Consider the following 22,110-nt stretch of genomic DNA (forward strand, 5'->3'; position numbering starts at 1 on the left):
ACTTTTAAGATTATAAAGCATTATACAAATATAAGGTATTAGGGTTAACTTAGATGTGTTGGTGGTGAATGTAATGATCACAAGATTATGTTTCTTGATAGCTCAAATTCATTTGACATTTTGCATCAAAGAATTCTACCACCTAAGTTCTAAAAAGTTACATTATTAGCCTGTTACTGAAAAGACTTAGAAGGCTTTAACATAGCTGTATGATACATCTCATTTAACCATATCTGAAATTAATCTGTAAGAATAACGATTTTTCCATATGAAAGATAAAAGTAATGGAGCAAAGAGATATAGTTATTCCACCCCTCTACAAAAGTGAAATAACTAGGGCCACAGAATTTATTCTAACTAAATTCTAACTAACTAACTAACAGGATTACAATTTGCTAAGCAGCTCAATCCCCCATATATTTATGAGGGTATAAAAATGAAAATAAAACCAATTCACAGTGATAAGTAGCATAGTAGATATAGCATTGGGCAATGAGTAAAACCTCACAATCTCACTAGCTATTTGATCCTGTGCAAGTCACTTAACTGCTGGTTGCCTCAGTGTCCTCAATTATAATATGGAGATATTACAGCAACTACCTGTCAACATTGTTGTGAGGATCAAATGAGATAATATTTGTAATGTTCTTGGCACAATGCTTAGCACACAGCAGGTGTATATAATAAATGCTTTTTTCTTCAATACATACACACACACACACATACACACACACACACACACACACACACACACACACACACACACACATATATACTTTTAATGTGCTTTTTTTTCACTGTGACTCTTTCCCTTCTTACCTCAGTAGAATGGCTATTGGAAAAGACAACCATTAAAAAAAATGTAATGCCTTAATTAGAAAGAATATACTTATTTGTCTAGCTCTTCCCCATCCTTTTTTTGTGGTATCTGTATATTTGCTCTTTGAATATGACCTAAAAATAATTCTCAGGTGTTTTTCTCCTTTACAAATACTATATCCTGTCATATAATGCTAAACTCTCAGTTTACCCTGCAACATTGTTATTAGGTGGGCAAATTTCCCTATTAATGTTAATTGGAAAAACTGAGGCATGAGCTTTCCTGAATGTTGAGGTTAGGGTCACTAATGTGCTCCACTCATGGTTTTGGGGGTTTCTTGTTTTGTTTTAAATAGGAGGAGTTTATGACATAAATTGCTTTGAAGTTTTTATAGACATAATTAAGCGGGAGACATATAAAGTTTTTTGTTGACATTATTATTTCCTATTTGGTATTTTCTAAGATGAGGCCTTCATTGAATCAAAACTTTTAATTACATATCCCATGCAGATTTTATGAACCAAAATGCTGAGGAAAAAGTATAAATATAAATCAATTATATTTGTTAAATGCATAATATTCATTATGAAATAGATATTGTGAGCCCTTCAAAGAAGTTCCTATCTTGCCCTCAGGTAGTTTGCAACATACTAGTGGAGGTGGAAGAAACATAAAAACTTAGGGAAGTTAAATAACCACAAAATATGTAAATTGAATTTAAAGGCAAACTGAATTATACAGTTGACTTTCAGTAGAAAAGTTTGAAAGAGAGAGAATTTTAAGCAGAGAATCTTTCCTTTAAGAGATAGAATTTTTAGGGGGCAGCTAGGTGGTACAGTGGATAGAGCACCAGCCCTGGAGTCAGGAGTACCTGAGTTCAAATCCTGCCTCAGACACTTAATAATTACCTAGCTGTGTGGGCTTGAGCAAGCTACTTAACCCCCATTTGCCTTGCAAAAACCTGAGTGAGAGAGAGAGAGAGAGAGAGAGAGAGAGAGAGAGAGAGAGAATGAGAATGAGAATATTTTTGAATTGAATTTTTAAATAATTGTGGCTGGGGTAGTAATTGGCAAAAATAATTTTCTTTCTCACCCCATCCCCATACTAGGGTTAGAGAGATAAAAACAAAAACTTTGGAACAAATACACATATTGAAGGAAAACAAGTTACCATATATTGCTGTGTCCAAAATCTCATTTTGGACCGTGAACTCTTCATATCTCTGCCTTTAGGTAGGTAGCATGTTTCATCACTGGGTCATTGGAATCATGATTGAACATCATATTTGATCGGAGTTTTTGAGACCTTCAAAGTTGTTTCTTTATAATATATCATTGCATAAACTGAATTCTGCTCATTTCATTTTATATCACTTCATGCAAGTCCTAAAGGGTTTTTCTGGAATCATACCTTTATCTTTTCTTAGGGCACTGCAGCACTCCAGCTCATTTATTTATTTATTTATTTGTTCATTTGCTTATTTATTTATTTAGTTCTTTCTTTATTTCTTTATTTATTTTTATAAAAGAAAGATTTTATTTATTTTGTATTCCTGTTTATTTATATATTGTGATGTGTTCAGCTATTTCCCAAATAATGAATAGAGCATTACAAGGTTGTGTAAAGTCCTAAAAGATGAGTAGGATTTGAATAGGCAGAAGGGGGGAAATAACATCTAGATGAATGGAACAACACCACCAGGAGTAGTTGTTTGTCCTTCAACAATTTTTCAAGAGGATCAATGACATCACAGGTGATGTCATGACTGGTATGAATTGGATTTAAGTGAGGAAGAGTTACACAAATTTGTCAATCACACTGTCTTTCTGAATCATTGAATCCAATGGCAATAGAAAAGTTAGGACAACTGGCTATGACTTGGGATACATTGAATGACCTTGGCATCTTCAGGGTCTGACCAGTCTGACCAACACCTGTGTCAGCCACCTTCACGTCCTTTGGAAAAATTATTTTCATTCTCCTATTCTACCAGGGGAAGCCTTTACATGCTTAGGGTAGATATTTCCCTATCTCACTGACATGCCTGAGGTTTATCAGTTAACCTTACCCTGGGTTAACCCTTCTACCAAGAGAGTTTTACTAAGTTGTGGCTATTGCATAAGCTTCAGCTTCTTGGAGCAATAGGTGAGAGTTGGGTGAGAGGAGGGCACTAAAAGTGGATAAGCAGCCCTAAAAAGAGCTCAGCCCAATCCTCATAACAGTACTATTCTTCCCTAATACTTATATACCCCAAAGCTAAGAATAAGAAAGCAGTAAAGTACAAAGTATATTGGGAAGGTTAGTGAATTTATCAGATTGTCTGGCATGGAGAGTGAAATCTGAAAAAGTTGGTTGGACCCAGATTACCAAATCCTTGAATACCATAGAATGGCCTATAAGCAATAGACAGTTACTGAAGATTTTTGATAATAAGGAAATGACATAATTAGTATTTTTAGGAGGATTTCATCTGGAACCAGTGTACAGTACAAATTGAAAACTTCTAGGCATCTATCATAGGTCTTCAAAGCTTGAGTTTCTCCTACGCTAGATTGGCAGCAAATGAGAATAGAAAGGAAGAAATATAAGAGAAAATTCAAAGAAGGTGCTAATGTCTTATTTAGCAATTTATTTTGGAAAGCAAAATCTCATAAATCTAGAAAGGGATTTCCATCCAAAGAGGTTTAGCAATTTATTCAAATTTCCACAGCTAGACAGGACTGAAATTAGAGTTCACTGGTCAGTGGAAAAAACACTGACTCTATTGGCAGGTGACCTGGATTCTGATCCTACCTCTGACAATACCTAGGAGGACTTAGGTAGGTGATTTAACCTCCCTAACTTTCAATTCTCTTATTTGGAGGGACTGAACTTGATGGCTTCTTGGGTCCCTGAAAACTCTAGATAGGATTCTATAATCTTAATCCAATCTTCTTTGAATTAAACAAAATTTTATGCATGGTTATGCTCATAAGAATAGAAAATCCTGGAGAGATAATTTTGGGGGTGAAATATGAGATAAAATTTAACCAATCTGAATTTGTAGTGACACCCAGATATACAAATGGAAATTGCCATTTTGTATTTGTCCATGGAGTGGGAAATGGGGAAAGTTTCTGAACAGAATGGAACAAGATAACTTCTTTTTTAAAAAAAGTTACATTTTGTATTCCACAGTCTCCCTCCCTCTTTCCCAACCAGAGAAGGCCCCCATTTGACAACAATATAGATGTGATAATGTATAATACAAATTTCCATATCTCAATTCTTTCTCTGGAGGTAGATAGCTCTTTACTTCATAAATTCTTTGTAGTTAAATTTAATATTCATATTACTCAAAAATAATTTAGTCATTCACAGTTGTTCTTTGAACAATATTGCTTTTACTGTATACAAAATTCTCTTGGTTCTGTTCATTTTACTCTTCATTATTTCATGCAAGTCTTTCTAAAATTTGATCATCATTTCTTTTGGGTAGCTAGGTGGCACAATGGACAGAGTACTGGACCTAGAATCAGGTCAATTCCTCTTTAGGCATAATTTTATACTATACTTGAAAATGGTTGGGTCAGTTCACGGTTCTACCAACATTGAATTAGTATTACAATCTTTCCATATCACCTCCAACATTTATCAATTTTTTCTTCTGTCATTTTAGCCCATCTGATACATATGAGATAGTATCTCAAAGTTGTTTTGATTTACATTTCTCTGCTCAATTATGATTTAGAACATTATTATTTTATGTTTGACTATATAAAAGTTTGATTTCTTCTCAAAATTCTTTTCATTTCCTTTGACTATTTATCAATTAGGGAATGACTCATTCTTACAAATTTGACAAAGTTCTTTAAATATTTGATCTATGAGACTTTTATTGGAGAAACTGTCTGTAAAATTCCTCTCCAAATTTTCTGCTTCCCTTCTAATATTGACTATATCGGTTTTATTTGTGCAACCCCTTTTTAATTTACTGCAACCAAAATTGTCCATTTTTACATTTCTTAATGCTCTCTCTCTTATTTAATTTTAAATTCTCCTTTCCATAAATCTATAAGTAATATTTTCTCCTGTTCTTCTAATTATGACACCTTCCTTTATGTCTAGATCATATATTCATTTTGACTTTTTTTTTGGTTAATGGCATAACTGGTCTATACCTGTTTTCCCATCAGACTGCTTTCCGGTTTTCCTAAAATTTTTTATCAGATAATTAATTCTTAAGTGGGATAGCTTTCTTGATCTTCCCATTAGGTCTTTACATTGCACATGAAATGCAGTTAATTCTCAGAACATAGCCAGGTTCAAATAACAACCACAGAATGAGTGATATTACCACAAATAGTTTTTTCTTTTTTAGTACTTACTGCTTTGAATTACCTATATACCTGTTCTTGACATAGATGACTAAGAATCAATAGCTACCTAATCTTCTTATATCTAGATAATACAACTCTTTTTTCTATCAGGAGATTAATTAGAATATAAAGAAAAGTCAGGAAAATATTAAGTAAGAAATAGTGATATTGGGAGCAAAGTATAACCATCTCTTTATACTTCATATCAGAGAATAAAGCATTATGATATCTTAAAAGCTAATAAATTCAGATGAGGTGTCAGGATGTGGTGGAGAAACCAATAGACATGAAGTCAGAAAAATCTGGGTTCAAATACTACTTAATCATTTAGTAACTTTGTGATCCTGGGCAAGTCACTTAAGTGTTCTGTTTCAGTTTCCTTATCTTTAAAGTTTTTTTCTAATTCCAGACCTCTGATCCTATGACTTTTCCCCTTACTGATCTCATATTACACTGTTGGTGGAGCTTTTATTACATTCATTGTGTATTATTTGTTATTTTAGTTATTTGTGTATGTGTTTGATTCTCCTACTAGAGTTCAAATCATAGGAAGTCAATAAGCATTCTTCCCCTCCCCTCTCCAATGCAAAGTAAATTCTTAACAAATATTTCTTGAATTGAATTGACTGCATTTAAGATATTTAATTCCTGCAGCATCTTTCCAAATAAATAAATAGGGTCATAGATAAGAGTAACAGAGAACTAGCAGTAGAAGGGTTTAAAAGTCTCTTGATCACATCCCTTCATTTTTACAGATGATGAAAATGAGACTGAGAGAAATGAGTTAGTTACCTGAAGTCACAGGAAAAATAACTGAGCATTTAAGAGAAGTTAGTTGTGCTGACTGGATGCATTTGGATTTTTAGCCCCATGCTCAGAGCTCCTCATCACGAAACATAAAATTCTTGCTCTGTATTTGTTTCATATCCTCCTTCCTCTAGAAGAAGAAGTTGGCTTTGGAATAAATCAGTAGGTACCTCATGTCCTTCCTTCCTTTGGGCTTTTGGGTCAACAGAAAATTTTATTCCCCCCTGCCTCTCCAGCCGTAAAATTCATTTGGCATTTAGTAATGGTTGCTGTAAGTAAGAAGGGGAGGGAGGTAGAATCTCACAAAAAGTGGAAACAAAGTGGGCGGGAAGAATTGGTTTTCCAGAACTTGGCTTCTTCCTTAAGGCTTTGATTTTGACTCTGGTATATTTGCAGAGGCTAAGGATTGCTTTAACCTGTCAATGACTTTAATTAGTTACTGAGCTCTACTTTTGTCATTTGACTTGTGACCTGAGTGGGTATATAAAACAGTGTTTATAGCACTCAAGCACTTCACCCCCCCCCAAGTTTTTCTTCTGTGTGTGTGTCTCTCTCTTGGATTTTTTAAAAATGCATCTAGAAAATGCTAACATTTTGAGAGGCATGTTTCCTAGAAATGGACCCTGAGTTTATAGAAAATGGATTTTGTGCCATCATTTTCAGTGATTTCTGGCAGTTTTGATAGATTTGTTTAACCTCTGCTGAAACAGAATCTATCATTTAAAATATGTGTTGAGCACCATATTGATTCTCTTTATTTTCTTCTAAAATGCTTCAGATTAAAGGTCATCTCTAGGTTGCCCCCATTGATGTGTTAAAATAAGACTGTAGTTACTTCACCCCAAACCCGGGAAAGAAATGACTATTATATTTTCCTAAGTTCACTTTTCACTTTATGTGATGAGAGGATTTTTTTTTAATTCTATATTTTCACCTTCCCCATCTGTAAACTGAGAAGTTTTATAGTATCTAATATTTTTTTTTTTAGTTTTTGCAAGGTAATGGGGTTAAGTGGCTTGCCCAAGGCCACACAGCTAAGTAATTATTAAGTGTCTGAGGTCATATTTGAACTCAGTACTACTACTGACTCCAGGGCCGGTGCTCTACCCATTGTACCACCTAGCTGCCCCTATAGTATCTAATCTTACTGCATTTAATCTGATAGTATCTAAAGATCCTTCCAACTCTAAAATTCTATAATTCTTCTCTAATCTATTTAAATCTAAGATTCTTTAGTAAATTATCTAGTTTCTTTGATAACTTTACACTCCATCTAGCTGACTTCTTACAAAATAGACATTTTTTTTTTGAATAATCTCCCATGCCTATTACTTTGTTTTAGGATGAATGGTATCCAAAGACACTTAGATTATGGAATCAAAGAGTTGAATTTGGAATAGTTTCTTGGATGTCAGTTAGTCTAACTGACCCATTTTACTAACCAGAGAAAGGGGGAGTGATATGACTTAAAAGTCACCAAGATTTAAAGGTGAATCTTCTCATCCTGATCTGTAGCAGTCTTTCAAATTTCTATAGAACATGGAGTTTTCTAAGATATCTTAGATCATAAGTGATTGATGGAAGAAGTCTTGGGGATCATCTCATGTAATGCTCATTTCCCAGTGAAGAAACAGACCCAGGAAAGTTAAGTGGTCAGATAGATAAAGCTTTACATCTACATCCACTGCTCATTTGAAAGATTTTATTATTATAGGTTTTCAACCCTAGTGCCATCATTCTGATTGAGGTGTCTGAATTTTGAAACTTGGAAATGAATTTGAATCATATTAAAAAAAAACAAAAACAAAGTAGATACAATTGAATCTGAAATAATTACTGTGTCCTGGTACAGTACAGCCTGCTCCAGAGAATTTTGCAAGCCCTTCATTTAATCTCTCAGTGTTTCTCAAAATGTTAGTTTGTCTCCAGTATCTTTTTTCGTGCACTTCATTAGTACTGTCAGCTGTTGGTAAGTAAAACAATTGGGGCTTCAGCCCCCTTTTTGACAAGACCAATCAGAGAGCTCCTTTAGGGAGGACATTGGGTTTTCAAGAACTTTTGTTGATCACTCCCATCTCCTCCTGCTCTAGGCTAGTCTTTCCCCAAAGCCTTCCCATCCCTCTCTGCTCTTCTATTTGCCATTCTGTTGTGCGCCACGTTTGGATGTCTCATTAAACCTGCATCTGTTCTGTTTTAGGAGAAACCTGATGCCAGCCCCACGTCACTACAGCTGCGATCCCAGATTGAAGTAAGCACAATGACTTTAATCAGCTATTTTTGTTTCTGCCTTTTTTTCAATTCCATATTCTGCACAAGTTAGATGAAACCCTCTGTTCTGCCTATACTTACAGACGTGAATCTTCTCTTATAGGAATCGCTCGGCTTCAGTAGCACGCTGTCAACCCCAGAGACAGAGAGAAAGTAAGTTTGCTTTTCTCCTTCTGCCCCCCTACCCTCCCAGCTCCCTGAGAAAGAAGTGTCAAATAGGAGTTCTGTTTGCTCAAATTAATTTTATTTTTTTTGCATTTTTTACACTGGAAATCCTTTTGGTGAAAATGAAATTGACTGTAGTGTGGATATATGTGATTAATGTCAATCTAAAGCTCTTAACTCTTGTATGAATATGTTTATCATAGCCAACTGATAATCCTTAAGAGTAAATTTTGTTATTCAAGTGTAGCTGCTTGAAGTTTCTAGGTAGAGGTATGGGTTTCACACTATTGAATGAGTGAATCTCCCCCAAAAGATCTGGAAATAAATTCACAAAAATGAGAAAGGCAGATAAGTCTGCTTAAATTACTTTTCCTTATATAACTAGCCCAATTTCACCCCCATGAAAGAAATTAAACTTGTATTAGTGTACTCAGTTCTATGGTATAGTTCTATAACTAATTTCCCCTCCCCCTGAAAAACATTAAAATAAACTCCAACTTAACCAAAATTCAGTTTTATACTATGAGTGTGTAATGTGCAGATGGCAATAAGGTAATCCTTTCTGCTAAATATCTTTACTTTTGTAAACTTCCTCTCTTAGTTTGGAATCTCTAATTCCTATTCTCAACATACATAATTATAGGCTAGATGTCATATTTCTAGTAGTGCCATTAAGTACCTTGGGGGGGGTGGAGTACAGAGCATCATTTTTCATTGTTACCCTCAATCTCTATTTTTTCCCCCTTATAATTACTCTTAAGTGTTCAATGTATGAAACTTTTTAGGTAAAGCAGCCTCCAAATAAGAAACTACATTTCCGAATCTCCAAACAGTGTCATCTTGGCAGAGGGCCACTTGAATTCTTTCATGCCGAGAGTAGCATATAAGTGGTTTAGAAGCAAAGTATTTTAGGAATGAAAAGCCCACGTTGAAAGAGTGTGTGTGTGCTTTACTATGCAGCTCTGGCTTAATCCCGCCACGTGTGTGTGCTGCTGGCACAGAGACAGTTCTATGTCAAAAAAGCTTGCATGACCAGAGAGACTACATGCTAGCCTTGAAGGTCTCATTCAAGACCAAAAAAATGTTAAAAGTAATGATTATCATTGAGTTATTTTTCAGCCATATCTGACTCTTTGTGACCCCATTAGGGGGTTTTCTTTGCAAAGATACTGGAGTGGTTTCTGATTTCTTTTTCCAGATGAGGAAACTGAGGCAAAGGGGTTCAGGATCACACAGCTAATAAGTATTTGAGAGCCATATGATGAGTCTTCCTGACTTAAGGTCCTGCACTCTATCCACTGCATCACCTAGAATCATGCAAAAAAAAAAAGTTTACACCCATCCAAGGAAGTTCAATTTCCTTCCATTTTAGTTTGTAGCATCTCATGATGCTACAGTTCATAATAGTGAATTGCTACTGTATGGTTTTCAAGATGAACAAAGTGGGGCTTGTGAAGAAGCATTGAACAACTGTTCACTTTCTTCCAAACTGGATAAGATTTTTATTATTGATTAAGACCCCAGTCCTAATGTATTCCTTAACCTCCTTAAATCCTTCAAACAACAACTAGTATGTTTACCCATAGTCCCCAGAGGAAGTGACTCATTGAAATTTGGCTAATCCAGGAGTGGGGTTTGGGTTTTTTTCCCACCCCACAATTGTGGGTAGTCATTCTTTCCTTGTTTATGTCCTCTTACTTAGTGAAACTGTGGTATGGACCTTGTGGCCAGAAAGGAGACTGACAGCCTCCTTCTAGATTACCACCAATTTTAGATGACACACACAATTTTGACACTCCCATTTTTTCATAATACTAGCATTTTCTCCTTGTTTTTCTAAATAAGATTCTTAAACCATATTGTTTCTGTACTTTTAAAAAAACCATCTCATTTTGTTCTCTTCATTTCTCAATTTAAAATGTTGATTTACATCTAGATTCTGACATCTGTGGTGACTAAAAATTCCATAAGACATAGGATCTTTAAAAGAAATGAAATGTTATACCCTAATGTCCTGGATTTGTCTAGTATAGTAAATGTTCTTTATACCTAAATCCTACTAAAGCTGTGACTTTTTTTAAAACATAAACTATTATGTAGCATGGAGTTCTTTTAAAATGCAGACCATTTTCATTCATGAAGTGGATTGTTTTGGTTTTGAATTCATTGTTTCCTCAACAGGGCATGTAGGGTTTGGTTGCTACATGTAACACAAACACACAAACACAACATTTGGTATCTCTTTTTTTTTGGCAAGGCAATGGGCTTACGTGGCTTGCCCAAGGCCACACAGCTAGGTAATTATTAAGTGTCTGAGACCGGATTTGAACCCAGGTACTCCTGACTCCAAGGCTGGTGCTCTATCCACTGTACCATCTAGGCACCCCTAAACTTTGGTATCTTTAATTGAAAACAAGAGGGGAAAAATACAGGCACTATGCATATTAAATTAGCAGACAGCTGGCAACCTGGTTATTTTTCTTAAACAGAGCTTATTTTTGAGTAGGTCAGCTTTACAATTTGGTGGTCAAAATTTTTTTAATCAAATATTTGGAGGCTTCACATAGCAAGTAATTTTAGCAACCAAATTCCAAGTAGGACAAAAACTTGGTTCCACAAGAAGCAAGCAAGAACTCCTCACTTCTTATCTCCCTCCTGGTGATATTTTGTGTTCATTCTTCCTCAGGTCTCTTATGCCCATTTGCTAGTTTTTCCCTGAATCTTCTTCCTATTTTTCCTTATCAAAACCTGTCCTCATGAAGGTCTCTAAAAAAACATTCATAAGATTTATGTGACTCATAGGGCTTTTAGTTTTATCCTCTGTTGTCGTATTTTGATTTTTTTAAAAAAATATTTTGAATGTCAATAGTTTTCCCCTGATGAGGCCTGACCCCTATTTACATGATGGTAGAAATTCTTGGTGATTTGCTGTAGCTAGTCTTCTTGTTGATGAGTCTCTTCAAATTTAGCTGGACTGGCTCTTGAATGATAGACTTATAGTCCATTTCTAAGCCCTTGTTTGAAGACTACCTAGCTTATTGTCAAAGCTGGTGTTTTCATGAAATGGATCCTTCTACAATCTGATATTACTACCACACAATTATGAGGCATCATCAAAACTTTCACAGGGATCATAAAATTTAGAGCTGGGCCTGGACTTAGAGACCATTTAATACAGCCTCATTTCAGGAAAATGAGGCTCAAGGGGTTTAAGTGACTTATCCAGGGTCACATAGGTAAGTAACAGAGTCAAAGTTGAAGGAATATAACTCTAATTAGTAGGTTGTAGAAGAAAGTAGATTTTTTTTTTTGTTGTTTGTTTGTTGGTTTGATTGTTTTTTGTTTGTTTTGGTCGGCATTGCAGAAGTCAAGTATACAGTTATATTATAAGCAGGTGCATATTCTGTCTCAGTCCTATAGATCTACCTGCTCCTAATTGATAAAGCAAAGTCTGAGGGTGATAGTCATCTGTCATTGTTCTTCTGTTAATGTCATTTGTTTCATTGCACATTGATATCACCCCCTGCTCCAGAATCTACAAAATTTGTGTTTGTCAAATCAGTAAGTATTGTGCCAACTGTTTATTAGGCACTGTGTTAAGTTCTAATGATACAGAAAGACCAAAAAGAAAATTTCTCTTCTTAAGGAACTCACAGACCTACAAGGGTTGGAAGTTATAGTGGTAGGGGACTGCTTATAAATATATCATGTACATTCAGTGTACATGTATAATGAAGCTATTTACAGTATGAAATTGAGGTAGTCTCAGAGGAAAGATATTAGTGAGTGAAAGTTTTGGCAGAGTTTGATCTGAGGTAAGGACAAACTTCCTATCATTTAGACCCTTGAAAAAGTAGAATAGTCTAACTTTCGGAGGTAGTACCTTCCTCATCCCTGGCAATCTTCAAGTGGAGACTGAATGACCATTATTGTTTATGTGGTAGAGAGCATGCCTAATCCTATGTGGATTAGCAGAAATGGCCTCTGAGGTCCTTGCCATCTCAAAGATTCTGTGATACTGTATACTTTTTTTTCTGCCCAAGCTATAGTTTCCTATTTCAAATTATATTAAATTGAAACTGGTTTCCTGTGGCCTGCTGATAGATCTTTTGAATTTTAGACATCAAAGTTAGACTGGATAGGACATCAGACTTTAAAATTGAAAGACTTCAGTTCAAATCCTATTTTAGATATTTATTACTCTTTTTGCCTTAGTTTCCCTGTATATAAAATAGGGATAATAAGATCACCTATTCATAGGTTAGAATCCAATGAAATAATATGTTTAAAATACTTTACAAACTCTAAAGAAATATATAATCATTAGCTATTTTTATGGTTGTTGATATTATTATTTTGAATATGACTCCAAGTGCTAAAGCATACTTGGAGACATGTGGGTATAAACTGGTTAACTGTTCCTAAAACTGGTAACAAGGGAAGCCCACTTCTCATTATTGTTCATCAACTGACTTCTATTTTCCTATCTTTCTCATGCCAACAATAAAGTTGAAACTCTTAGGTTCCTCCTTGGAAAGTTGTTTGAAGAATAACAGTTCAAGTTTCTATGTTGCTTAAGGTTTATCAGGCATTTCCCTCTTGTAACAGAGCTTATTATTGCATTTTATAAAAAAGGGATTTGTTACAGATAAGTGAAGACCTTCTCAGGGTCCAATAGACAATAAATGCCATTTCAATCAGAAACTTTTCATCTTTTCATTATATCACTAATAACCTAAGGGAAGATAATGAAGTTTAATGGTTAGAGAAATGGATTACATGACAGAAGTCCTAAAGTTTATGTTTATTCTCTATCTTTTTCCTCTGTAATCTGGTTTCCTCTCTCCACAGTTTCCTTATCATTTTATTGATTACCTGAATTTTGTCCTTAGCTAAAAGTACTCTCATTAAATAATAGTGCTATAATATTACATTTATTTGTTTCACTTTATTTTTGAATATTATTTTATTTTTCCAATTATTTTAATTTCCAATTAATTTATAATTATTTTATTTTTCTCCTCTGTCCTCTTTCACTTCTTTAAAATAATAAGCAACAGGTTATATATGTACAATCCACATTTTATTTATAAAGTTTTTAAGAACCTGAATGTGATCAGAAATTGTATTTTAAAAAATGAACACTACTACACTCATACATAGTTTCTTTTGATATGACTGTGAAAAATTGAACTTTGAATCAATCTCCACTGTCCATGGTATTATTGGATATAAGAAGGTACTTCTGCTGTCTTTAACATGGTTCTGCCTTTCACTGATAATGCAGTATTTACACAAATGTTCATTCTCTGAGATTGCTGCTTACTGAGGATACAGATGGAGGGTAGGACAGACCAGGATGTAGGGAGAGAGAGGAGGCTCAGATCCAAACATTGTAAACCTATAACAATGCCTACCCACTTGGCTCTCTGGCTGCTATTTCCCCTGTGCAAGTAGGCTGGTCTCAGTGACAAGCTGAGGAGCTCTGCATTTTTGCCAGGATATCCAGGTCAAACCTAATCCTATAAACTGAGCCTGCTGTATCCTGTCTCCCATCCTGTTTGTCACAAGGATGTTGGAAGGGAGTGAGCAATCATTTTGATCATTTTGTTCCAGTGGGGGGACGGGGGGGAGAGAGAGAGAGAGAGAGAGAGAGAGAGAGAGAGAGAGAGAGAGAGAGAGAGAGAGAGAGAGAGAGTAAGAGAGTAAGAGAGAGAGAGAGAGAGTGAGTTTCTATGTAGTCTAGAATCCCCTATACTTATTTGGTAAGGTCATGCCTTTGATATTTATCTAGAGTCTTTGAATAATATAGCAAAAAAAAGGGGGCAGCTAGGTGATTCAGTGAATAGAACACCAGCCCTGGAGTCAGGAGTACCTGAGTTTAAATGGGGCCTCAGATACTTAATAATTGCCTAGCTGTGTGGCCTTGGGCAAGCCACTTAACCCCATTGCCTTGCACAAACCTAAAATAATAATAATATTGCAAAAAGAACAGTGGTCTTGGGGATTCTAGTCTTAGTTCTACTAATAATTTAGCTATTTCATCTTTGACAAGTTATCTCCTCTCTGTGGGTCGTATTTCCTCATTGATAACATAATAGGGTTAGACTAGAACTTTGAGAGGTTTTTTCCAGCTATTAGATTCTATGATTCATTGTGTGGTGTGACCTAGATCAAGATTATATAGTGGAAAACTGATTTTTGGGTCCAGAGACCTAGCCTTTAATTTTGGCCTTACTACTGTGTTACCTTGTTTGTTTGTTTTTTGTTGTTGTTGTTGTTCTTTTGTTTTTGCAAGGCAAACGGTATTAAGTGGCTTGCCCAAGGCCACACAGCTAGGTAATTATTAAGTGTCTGAGACCAAATTTGAACCCAGGTACTCCTGACTCCAAGGGCTGGTGCTTTATCCACTGCACCACCTAGCTGCCCCCTGGATAAGTTATTTAACTCCTCTAATTCTTAGTTTGCTCATCTATAAAATGAGGGGGATGGGACTAGATGATCTCTAAGGTCTCTTTGATTTCTCCAGTCTCAAGACCCATCCTGCTATTCAGCATTTGATTAGCATTTTTTGGGGGAGGGTTGCAAAGCAATGGGAGGTTACATGATTTGCCCATGGTCACACAGCTAAGTAATTATTAAGTGTCTGAGTTTGGATTTGAATTCAACTCCTGATTCCAGGGCTGATACTCCATCCACTGCGCCACCTAGCTACCACTTAGCTGCCCACTTTGATTAGCATTTCTGACAGCAATTAGTAGTAATGAGGCTGGTTATCTCTGATATTAATGAAGCCAAAGTCTAGAGTGCCATCTTTCATTCACCACTGGATTTTACATGGAAAAACATTCTTTCTTGGTCATGTGGAATGGATAACTAAATAATTGTAAGATTATGGCTTATCCAAAGGGGGTGGAGAAGCATATGGTGAATACAGCTGACATAAAAATGTATTACTAGTAGAGATGATATCATAAGAGATATCTTGAAAGAGATTGATTAGTTACGGAAGTGAGACTTAAGAGCTAAAAGAGTCACATTCTACTTATTCTGTTGGAATCTACACAGATTAAAATTTTAGAACCAGGTCTCTAACATTTTGGGGCGGCAGCTCAATGGGAGGATATAGAGAAGTTTCATTGAAGACGTTATCTATATCTGTGAAATCTTAGATCCATTGAAGTAATTGCAAGATTATTGAAAGAAACTTTTGTGGCATTCAGGTGCCCTGGAGTCAGAAGGACCTGAGTTCAAATCCAGCCTCAGACACTTAATAATTACTTAGCTGTGTGGCCTTGGGCAAGTCACTTAACCCCATTGCCTTAAGTAAATAAAATTTTAAGAAAAGAAACTTCTTCCTCAGCAGCAGCTATTTGTTTCTGTCATACCATCATAGAACTAAGAAAATATTGATCTGTTCAACATAAACTATTCAAGAAGCTTGAGTGTGTGTGTGTGTGTGTGTGTGTGTGTCTACATATGAATATGTGCACTCCCTATCATGCTCACTATCTGAAGGGCTCAACATTCCAGATCACAGGGGCCCAATAGTCTGAACAGCTGTGAGCCAGAATCCTGTACTTCAGCTGTTCCCAAGTTAACACACGATTTCATTAAGCTATGTCTGCTTTAGAAGTCACCAGCTGACCTAGTCATCCACATGCCTGGGCTGTGTCCTTGGTCTGTAACAACAGGTCCTCATCACTGTCTTGTCTTCTGTAGAGTGTGGAGCTGCTTTGCAGGTTGGTTAACTGTAGCTGCTTATTCTCCCCCTTATGTAAGAGCACAGCTTCAGACAAATGAAGAAGATGTCCTAGAAACCTTTTTTTTTTTACTGTCTTCTTACCCTGCCCCCACTCAAAAATAGTCCTCAGCTAAAGAACTGAACTTTTGAAGCTATTGGCAGGGAGATACAGTGACAGATGGAGTTGAGAAATACCTATGGAGAAGACAGCAGTTATCAGAAATGAACGGTTCTAGAGAGAGCTGTATTTATTCCTTTTTTTCCCTTAAAACTATTTTTCTTCTGATTATTGGAAAACCTCCTAGCTAGTTCAAGCCAAGACTATTATCATCTGATTTTTAACTTATTCAGTAATTTTTTTGAAAATTTTCAGCTTTTTTTTTTTTTTTTTTTTGGATAGCAAGGGAATAGGAGTAGAAAAGAAAATGATTCTGTAGGACCCTTAGAACTGATCACCCAGTCTCTAAGATGTGCTTTTGGCCACCAGCAATAATACCATCTGACATTATTTGAGTTAGTGCATGGTAAAATGATCAAGAAAGGCACCAGGGGAATGATCTCCAAAGTTAGACCTGTTAGTAGAAGTCCTGCCAGCACCTAAGGTGATAAGACTTAGAAATTCTAGGTCACTTCACCATTGTGGTGACTCAAATTCTGTCATAGCTGATTCCAACAACTCTTCAAGGGTTCCAGATCATCTGTAGAAGGTGACAATGAGCTCATCTGCAGTAAAAAAGAATTTTAATGGCTAAAGGATATGAAGCAATCAGAGGGTAATATATAAGTACAACCAGCGGAAAAATGAAAAAGAGCTTGGGATGACCCAAGTGACAGATACAAACAGAGCAGATTGCTAATAGCTTACTAAGATCTTAAAAATGTTTTTAAAAAAGAGAAAACTGAGAAGAGTGATTTAACCTTCAAGATTTTCAGTGTTTGTAATAGAAATTCACCACTGTCTATGCCTGAGGAATCAAAGGGTTTCCACAAAAGCAGGTTTGACACTGTGCTTGGTTAGTTGTTAGAGCCAAATTATTCATCCTGCTTGATAGAAAGCATCCCCCTAAGAAAAGTAGGGCAGGAAGCTCCCACAATAATACTCACAATGGAGCAGGCAGCCAACTAACCTCGGCTCTCCATGTGATGAGCCGGACCAGTGTGAGTCCCCAAGGCAGCTGGGGGAAGGGTCTAGTAATAAGCCATTGCCCAGGCAGATGAGCTAAGCCAGAGCTATCCAGGACCACTCGGGAGCCATGTGTGAGAGTGATATGTGTGTGTGTATATGGGCCAGGGCAGGGCTTTGGGAGTATACACAGTCCCAAGGCTTCCTGAGATTAGCTCCCAGCTGTGGAAAGAACATTTAGCTTTCTTAGACACTATTTGACACCAATATCCCCTCCTCCTTGTAGCGGCTGAAGCAAAGAAAGGCTCTGCCACTCTTGCTTCTATATATCTCTTTCCTAGTTAAACTGGGCTCCAACAGTGCCAGTAGCCAACATGGCCATCCCTGTTTGGATGATGTTGAATGAGAACCGGTGTTTGTTTCCACTGAGAAAGTTTTGACCTGCTTAAAGAGCCATCGCTATGGAAACATAATGAGGAGATAATTGAATGGAGCCTCTTTCCCTCCCATATCCCCCCTCTGTCTTTCCCCCATTCTCAAACTGATGCCAGGAAGGTCAGGGCCTTTGCAGTCCTGTCTTTCCTTTGGGCTCATGCAAATTTGATAAGAATACTAAAGACCCATTTTCTTCTCTGTGCCAACTTCTGTTGAGATAAATTATCCCATATTCACCCTCTAACAGTTATAGTGGCAGGCAGTTTTCACACCAATTATGGAGCTAGGTCTTGCAACAGGCATACAGATAGCCAAATGGCCTTCCAAAGGAGCATGCAAATGTTTTTTATATTGCTTCATTCAGAGCTTTGCAACTGAGCAGCATTTTCATGTATAAAAGCCCTTCTGAACTATTCATTGTGTACATGCAGTAAATTCTGGAGAAAGATTTAAAAAAAGGAGGTTTTCAGTTCCATTTATAGGTTAACTCAAGTTCATTTAAAAATGTAAACAATGTAAAAGGAAAACACCCCCCCCCCCAAAACAAACAAACAACAAAAAAAAACCATACATGCATAGCATTTAAAAGGCCACACAAAAACCCTACTGATTAGGAATTATTTTTTTGGCTTCTGGATTAGATTTAACATCTTAAATGACTTTTGGAATGTCAATGATCATTAAAACCAAATCTGATTACATTTCCACCATTTCTCATTTTTGGCAATAGAATCATAGCATTTCAGATACAAAGAGGTCAAGTTATCCCTTAACAGGAGTTAAAGACTGGCCCTATATTTGTAGAGGGCCTCCATATACAAATTTTGTTTATAAAGAACTCCCAGATGAACAAACTCCATTTACCAATGCAGATAGAGACTTTTCTGTACATTTGTGACCTTAAAACAATTGTTTGAAGGGATTAAGGGATTTGGCCCAGTGTCACACAGTCAGTCTGTGTAAGAAATAGGACTTGAATCCATCTTTTCCTGCCTTTGAGGACATTCATATGGTATGATGTAATCTCTTATAAAATCTTCAGTGAGTGCGTAAGAAAAAAAAATTTACCTGGAACCAAGACTGAAGACCTGGGCTAAAATAATCAGGGCTAAAAGCAAAAAGACTTTTAAAAAAATTTCTGAGACTTTGATCCTTCCCTCAAACAAGAAGCAGTCAGATTCTATAATCTGGTCTCCATTACCATCAAGCTCTGGAACAATTTTCTCCATAGTCACCAATAACCTATTAATTTCAAATCCTTTCTCAGTTCTTATCTTCTCTGCCCTTTTTGAAGTATAAGTGATCATGACACCTTGATAACTCTCCTCTTGATTGCCACTTTCCTTTGGTTTTCCTATCCAACTTTGTCTTCTTGGTCTGCTTGATTCATCTTCCTCTTTAATCTCCCCAAACATGATTGTTCTCTGTCTTTTCTTTTACATTCATTCACATTGCGAGCTCATATACCCCATTTTACATCAGCATGTGATGTCCAAATTATATATCTGAACTGGTTTTTCCTGAACTCCATCCAACATGTCTGCTGAACAGCTCCATGTGGATGTCCCATTTCTGCCTAAAATTCAAATTAATTCAAATTAATCTAAATTTCAAGGCTAATCTTGTCACCTTTCTCCTAAAACTTGCCCTTTCTCCCAACTTCCTTATTTCATTGAAGGCATAGTTTCCCAAATCTTCCTATAATTAAATAGCAATTAAGATATCAACATCTACCGAAGTCTTCTTCTGGTGCCATACTTGTATCTGAAGGTAATATGAGTTGTCAGAGACTATGCCAATAGAACACAAATTTTGTCAGGAACTACCTAATTAGGCTATGGGTACAAATGAAGACTCGCTTAGCTCAGTTAAAAAGGTTTATCATCAAGATTGACTGGAAGATCATAAATTTTTTAACCCCCTTAGTCTTAAAATCTATCTGTTTGGGATTTGCATCAACAGAAAGGGTAACTAATTATACTGACAAAATAGCAGATCCTTTTAAGTTTTCAAGAAAAAATCAAGATCGTATTAAAAATAGAACTTCTTGTTTCTATATTTTAGACTCATAAAGAAACCTTGATATCCCAAGTGAACACAGCTACAACCTACAGTTAGGAAATAAGAATGTCCTTGGGATGGGTTTGAAACTCTGTAAAATGCCTACAGTAGTCATAAATTTGATTTTCCCTCACTCTGTCTTGGTCTACACCCACAATCCCTCCAGCTGTGTGTTAATGCAGTCTTTAGAGATGTAGTCCTAATGAAGCTGTATTTCAGACCACAGTAAAACCAAGGGGTTTGTGCAGAGAAGTAATGTCATTTGGCTGCTTTTCAGACACACAGCTCTTAAACTTCTGCCAAGTGTCACTGCATCATTAACTTTCAGTACAAGTTATCAGGCTATGAATGGAAGAACACAAATCACTTTCAATGCCCATTTGTGAAGGAGTTTCAGATTCAACGAATGTTAGAGCAACACAGTTGGCATATTAAATTTGTGGTCCATTCAGTGATCCCATAGAATCAACTCACCATATGTCTAGAAATTGAAGCATCTTTTACTGACCATCATGAGAAGTTTACAAGTCTGAAGATATCTACCAGTATGTGTGAGGGGAACCACCATTTTCCTTAATTTGAAACATTCCTGGTGAGTGATTTCATCTATTCCAGCTTCTTCTAATCACATTAAGATATCAAATAGTTCATCATCTCCAATAAGCCACTGACCAAAGAAAATGAGTTTAAAGCATAACAAAGAAAATGGGTAGAAATAGTTGACATACAATATGTATTGGAACTGGACCTGTGACTTCATAGGTTTAAAAAACTATTGGTTGGAATAACTCCTATGACTAGTACAGATCAACATCTTCTCTGTAGCTTATATTCACTGAGAATTATCTTGAACTTGATAAGTCATCTCAGTGACTCTATTTTGGGTTTTCTTTGCAAAGATGCTGAAGTGGTTTACCATATACTTCTTCAATTCATTTTACTGATGAGGAAGCTGAGGTAAACAGGGTTAAGTTATATAGCTAGTACATGCTTGAAGTCAGATTTGAATTCAGGAAGATGAGTCTTCCTGACTCCAGGTGGAATTCTCCATCCACTGTGCCACCTACCTATCCTTGAGCACTGAGAAGTTAAGTGAGTCACACAGTCAAGATATATAAAATGAGGGATAGCATATATTTAGCAGACTGAGTACTTCAATGGCAAAATCAAATTGCATCCTAGAATAAGTCCCTCTAACAAGTTAGGTCAATCCTCTGTGAAGGACTATGAAAGAACATAGAAAGGAGTGCCATAATTTGAGGAAAAAGTGAATGGATTGTGACCTAAACTAATGAAGAGAGTAACTCCATCAATGACTTCACAGACCTCATAGAATCTATCAGAGACCAATTCATTCCAAAATGAGAATCTCCTATACAATTTATCCTACAAATAATCATTCTAACCTTTACTTAAAGATATGTAGTGAGAGGAAAGCCATTTCCCCCTGAGGCAGCCCATTTGACTTTGGGGTAGTTCTAATTATCAGAAATATTTTATTGACATCAAGCTGCGATTTGCTTCTTTTCACCTTCCAGCCATTAATCTTAGTTCTACTTTCTAGGACCAAGAAGAATAAACATATTACCTATCCAATGTAACTACCCTTTAAATATTTGAAGACACAACTTTCCCTCTACCCTTCCCCCAGTCAAATACTTTCTTTTCCAGATTAAACATCCCTACAAACTATCCTTACATGATATAATTTTAGGATTCCTTCTTATTCTGGGCACTGTTTTCTAGAAGTTTTCTTGCTGAGCAGTGCCCTTCCTAAAATGTGACATTTGGAACTGAGAACAAAATTTCAGATCAATATTAAAATTGTATGCTTCTATTTCTTAAGAATGTTAGAAATGCCTATAAAGATTTAGATGTAATCCTACATAGAGAACATGATCAGAACTATTCACTTCTCACATTTCCCAGCCTTATGTTATCATTTAAAAAAAATTTACAGAGAAATGCTTAGAGACATGACTGAAAATGTTAACTTTGGTTTTAAGGATTTTTCTCACCACTTCATGTGTGTGTGTGTGTGTGTGTGTGTGTGTGTGTGTGTGTGGGTGTAGGTAGATATATACATACATATATTTATACATACACACACACACATATATATATATAAAATGTGTGAACATACACACTTGTATATGTGCATATTCATATTGTAAGAAGATATTTTTCCTCTAAATTGATGCTCTTTAAAATTACATTTTATAGATATTTTTGTTTATCAGCTAAATTTCTTCCAGCACCCCCCCAGATAGTTATTCAGAAAAAAGAAAAAGAAATAACCAAAACCATCAATACACTGAAAAAAAATCAG

The 22,110-nt window shown here is 36.0% G+C and overlaps 1 protein-coding gene across 2 annotated transcripts in view; it reads left to right on the forward strand.

Moving 5' to 3' along the window:
- The window catches only part of SASH1 (SAM and SH3 domain containing 1), a 471,174-nt gene that overhangs the window by 341,501 nt on the left and 107,563 nt on the right, over positions 1–22,110 (forward strand). For both annotated transcript variants that reach the window (XM_074187791.1, XM_074187790.1), the window contains exons 3-4: positions 8,183–8,233; positions 8,357–8,406. In XM_074187791.1, coding sequence (XP_074043892.1) covers positions 8,183–8,233; positions 8,357–8,406 — 101 coding nt within the window. The remainder of the gene's footprint in view (positions 1–8,182; positions 8,234–8,356; positions 8,407–22,110) is intronic.

This window comes from Macrotis lagotis, chromosome 5 (genome assembly GCF_037893015.1).
Source record: "Macrotis lagotis isolate mMagLag1 chromosome 5, bilby.v1.9.chrom.fasta, whole genome shotgun sequence".
NCBI lineage: Eukaryota > Metazoa > Chordata > Mammalia > Peramelemorphia > Peramelidae > Macrotis > Macrotis lagotis.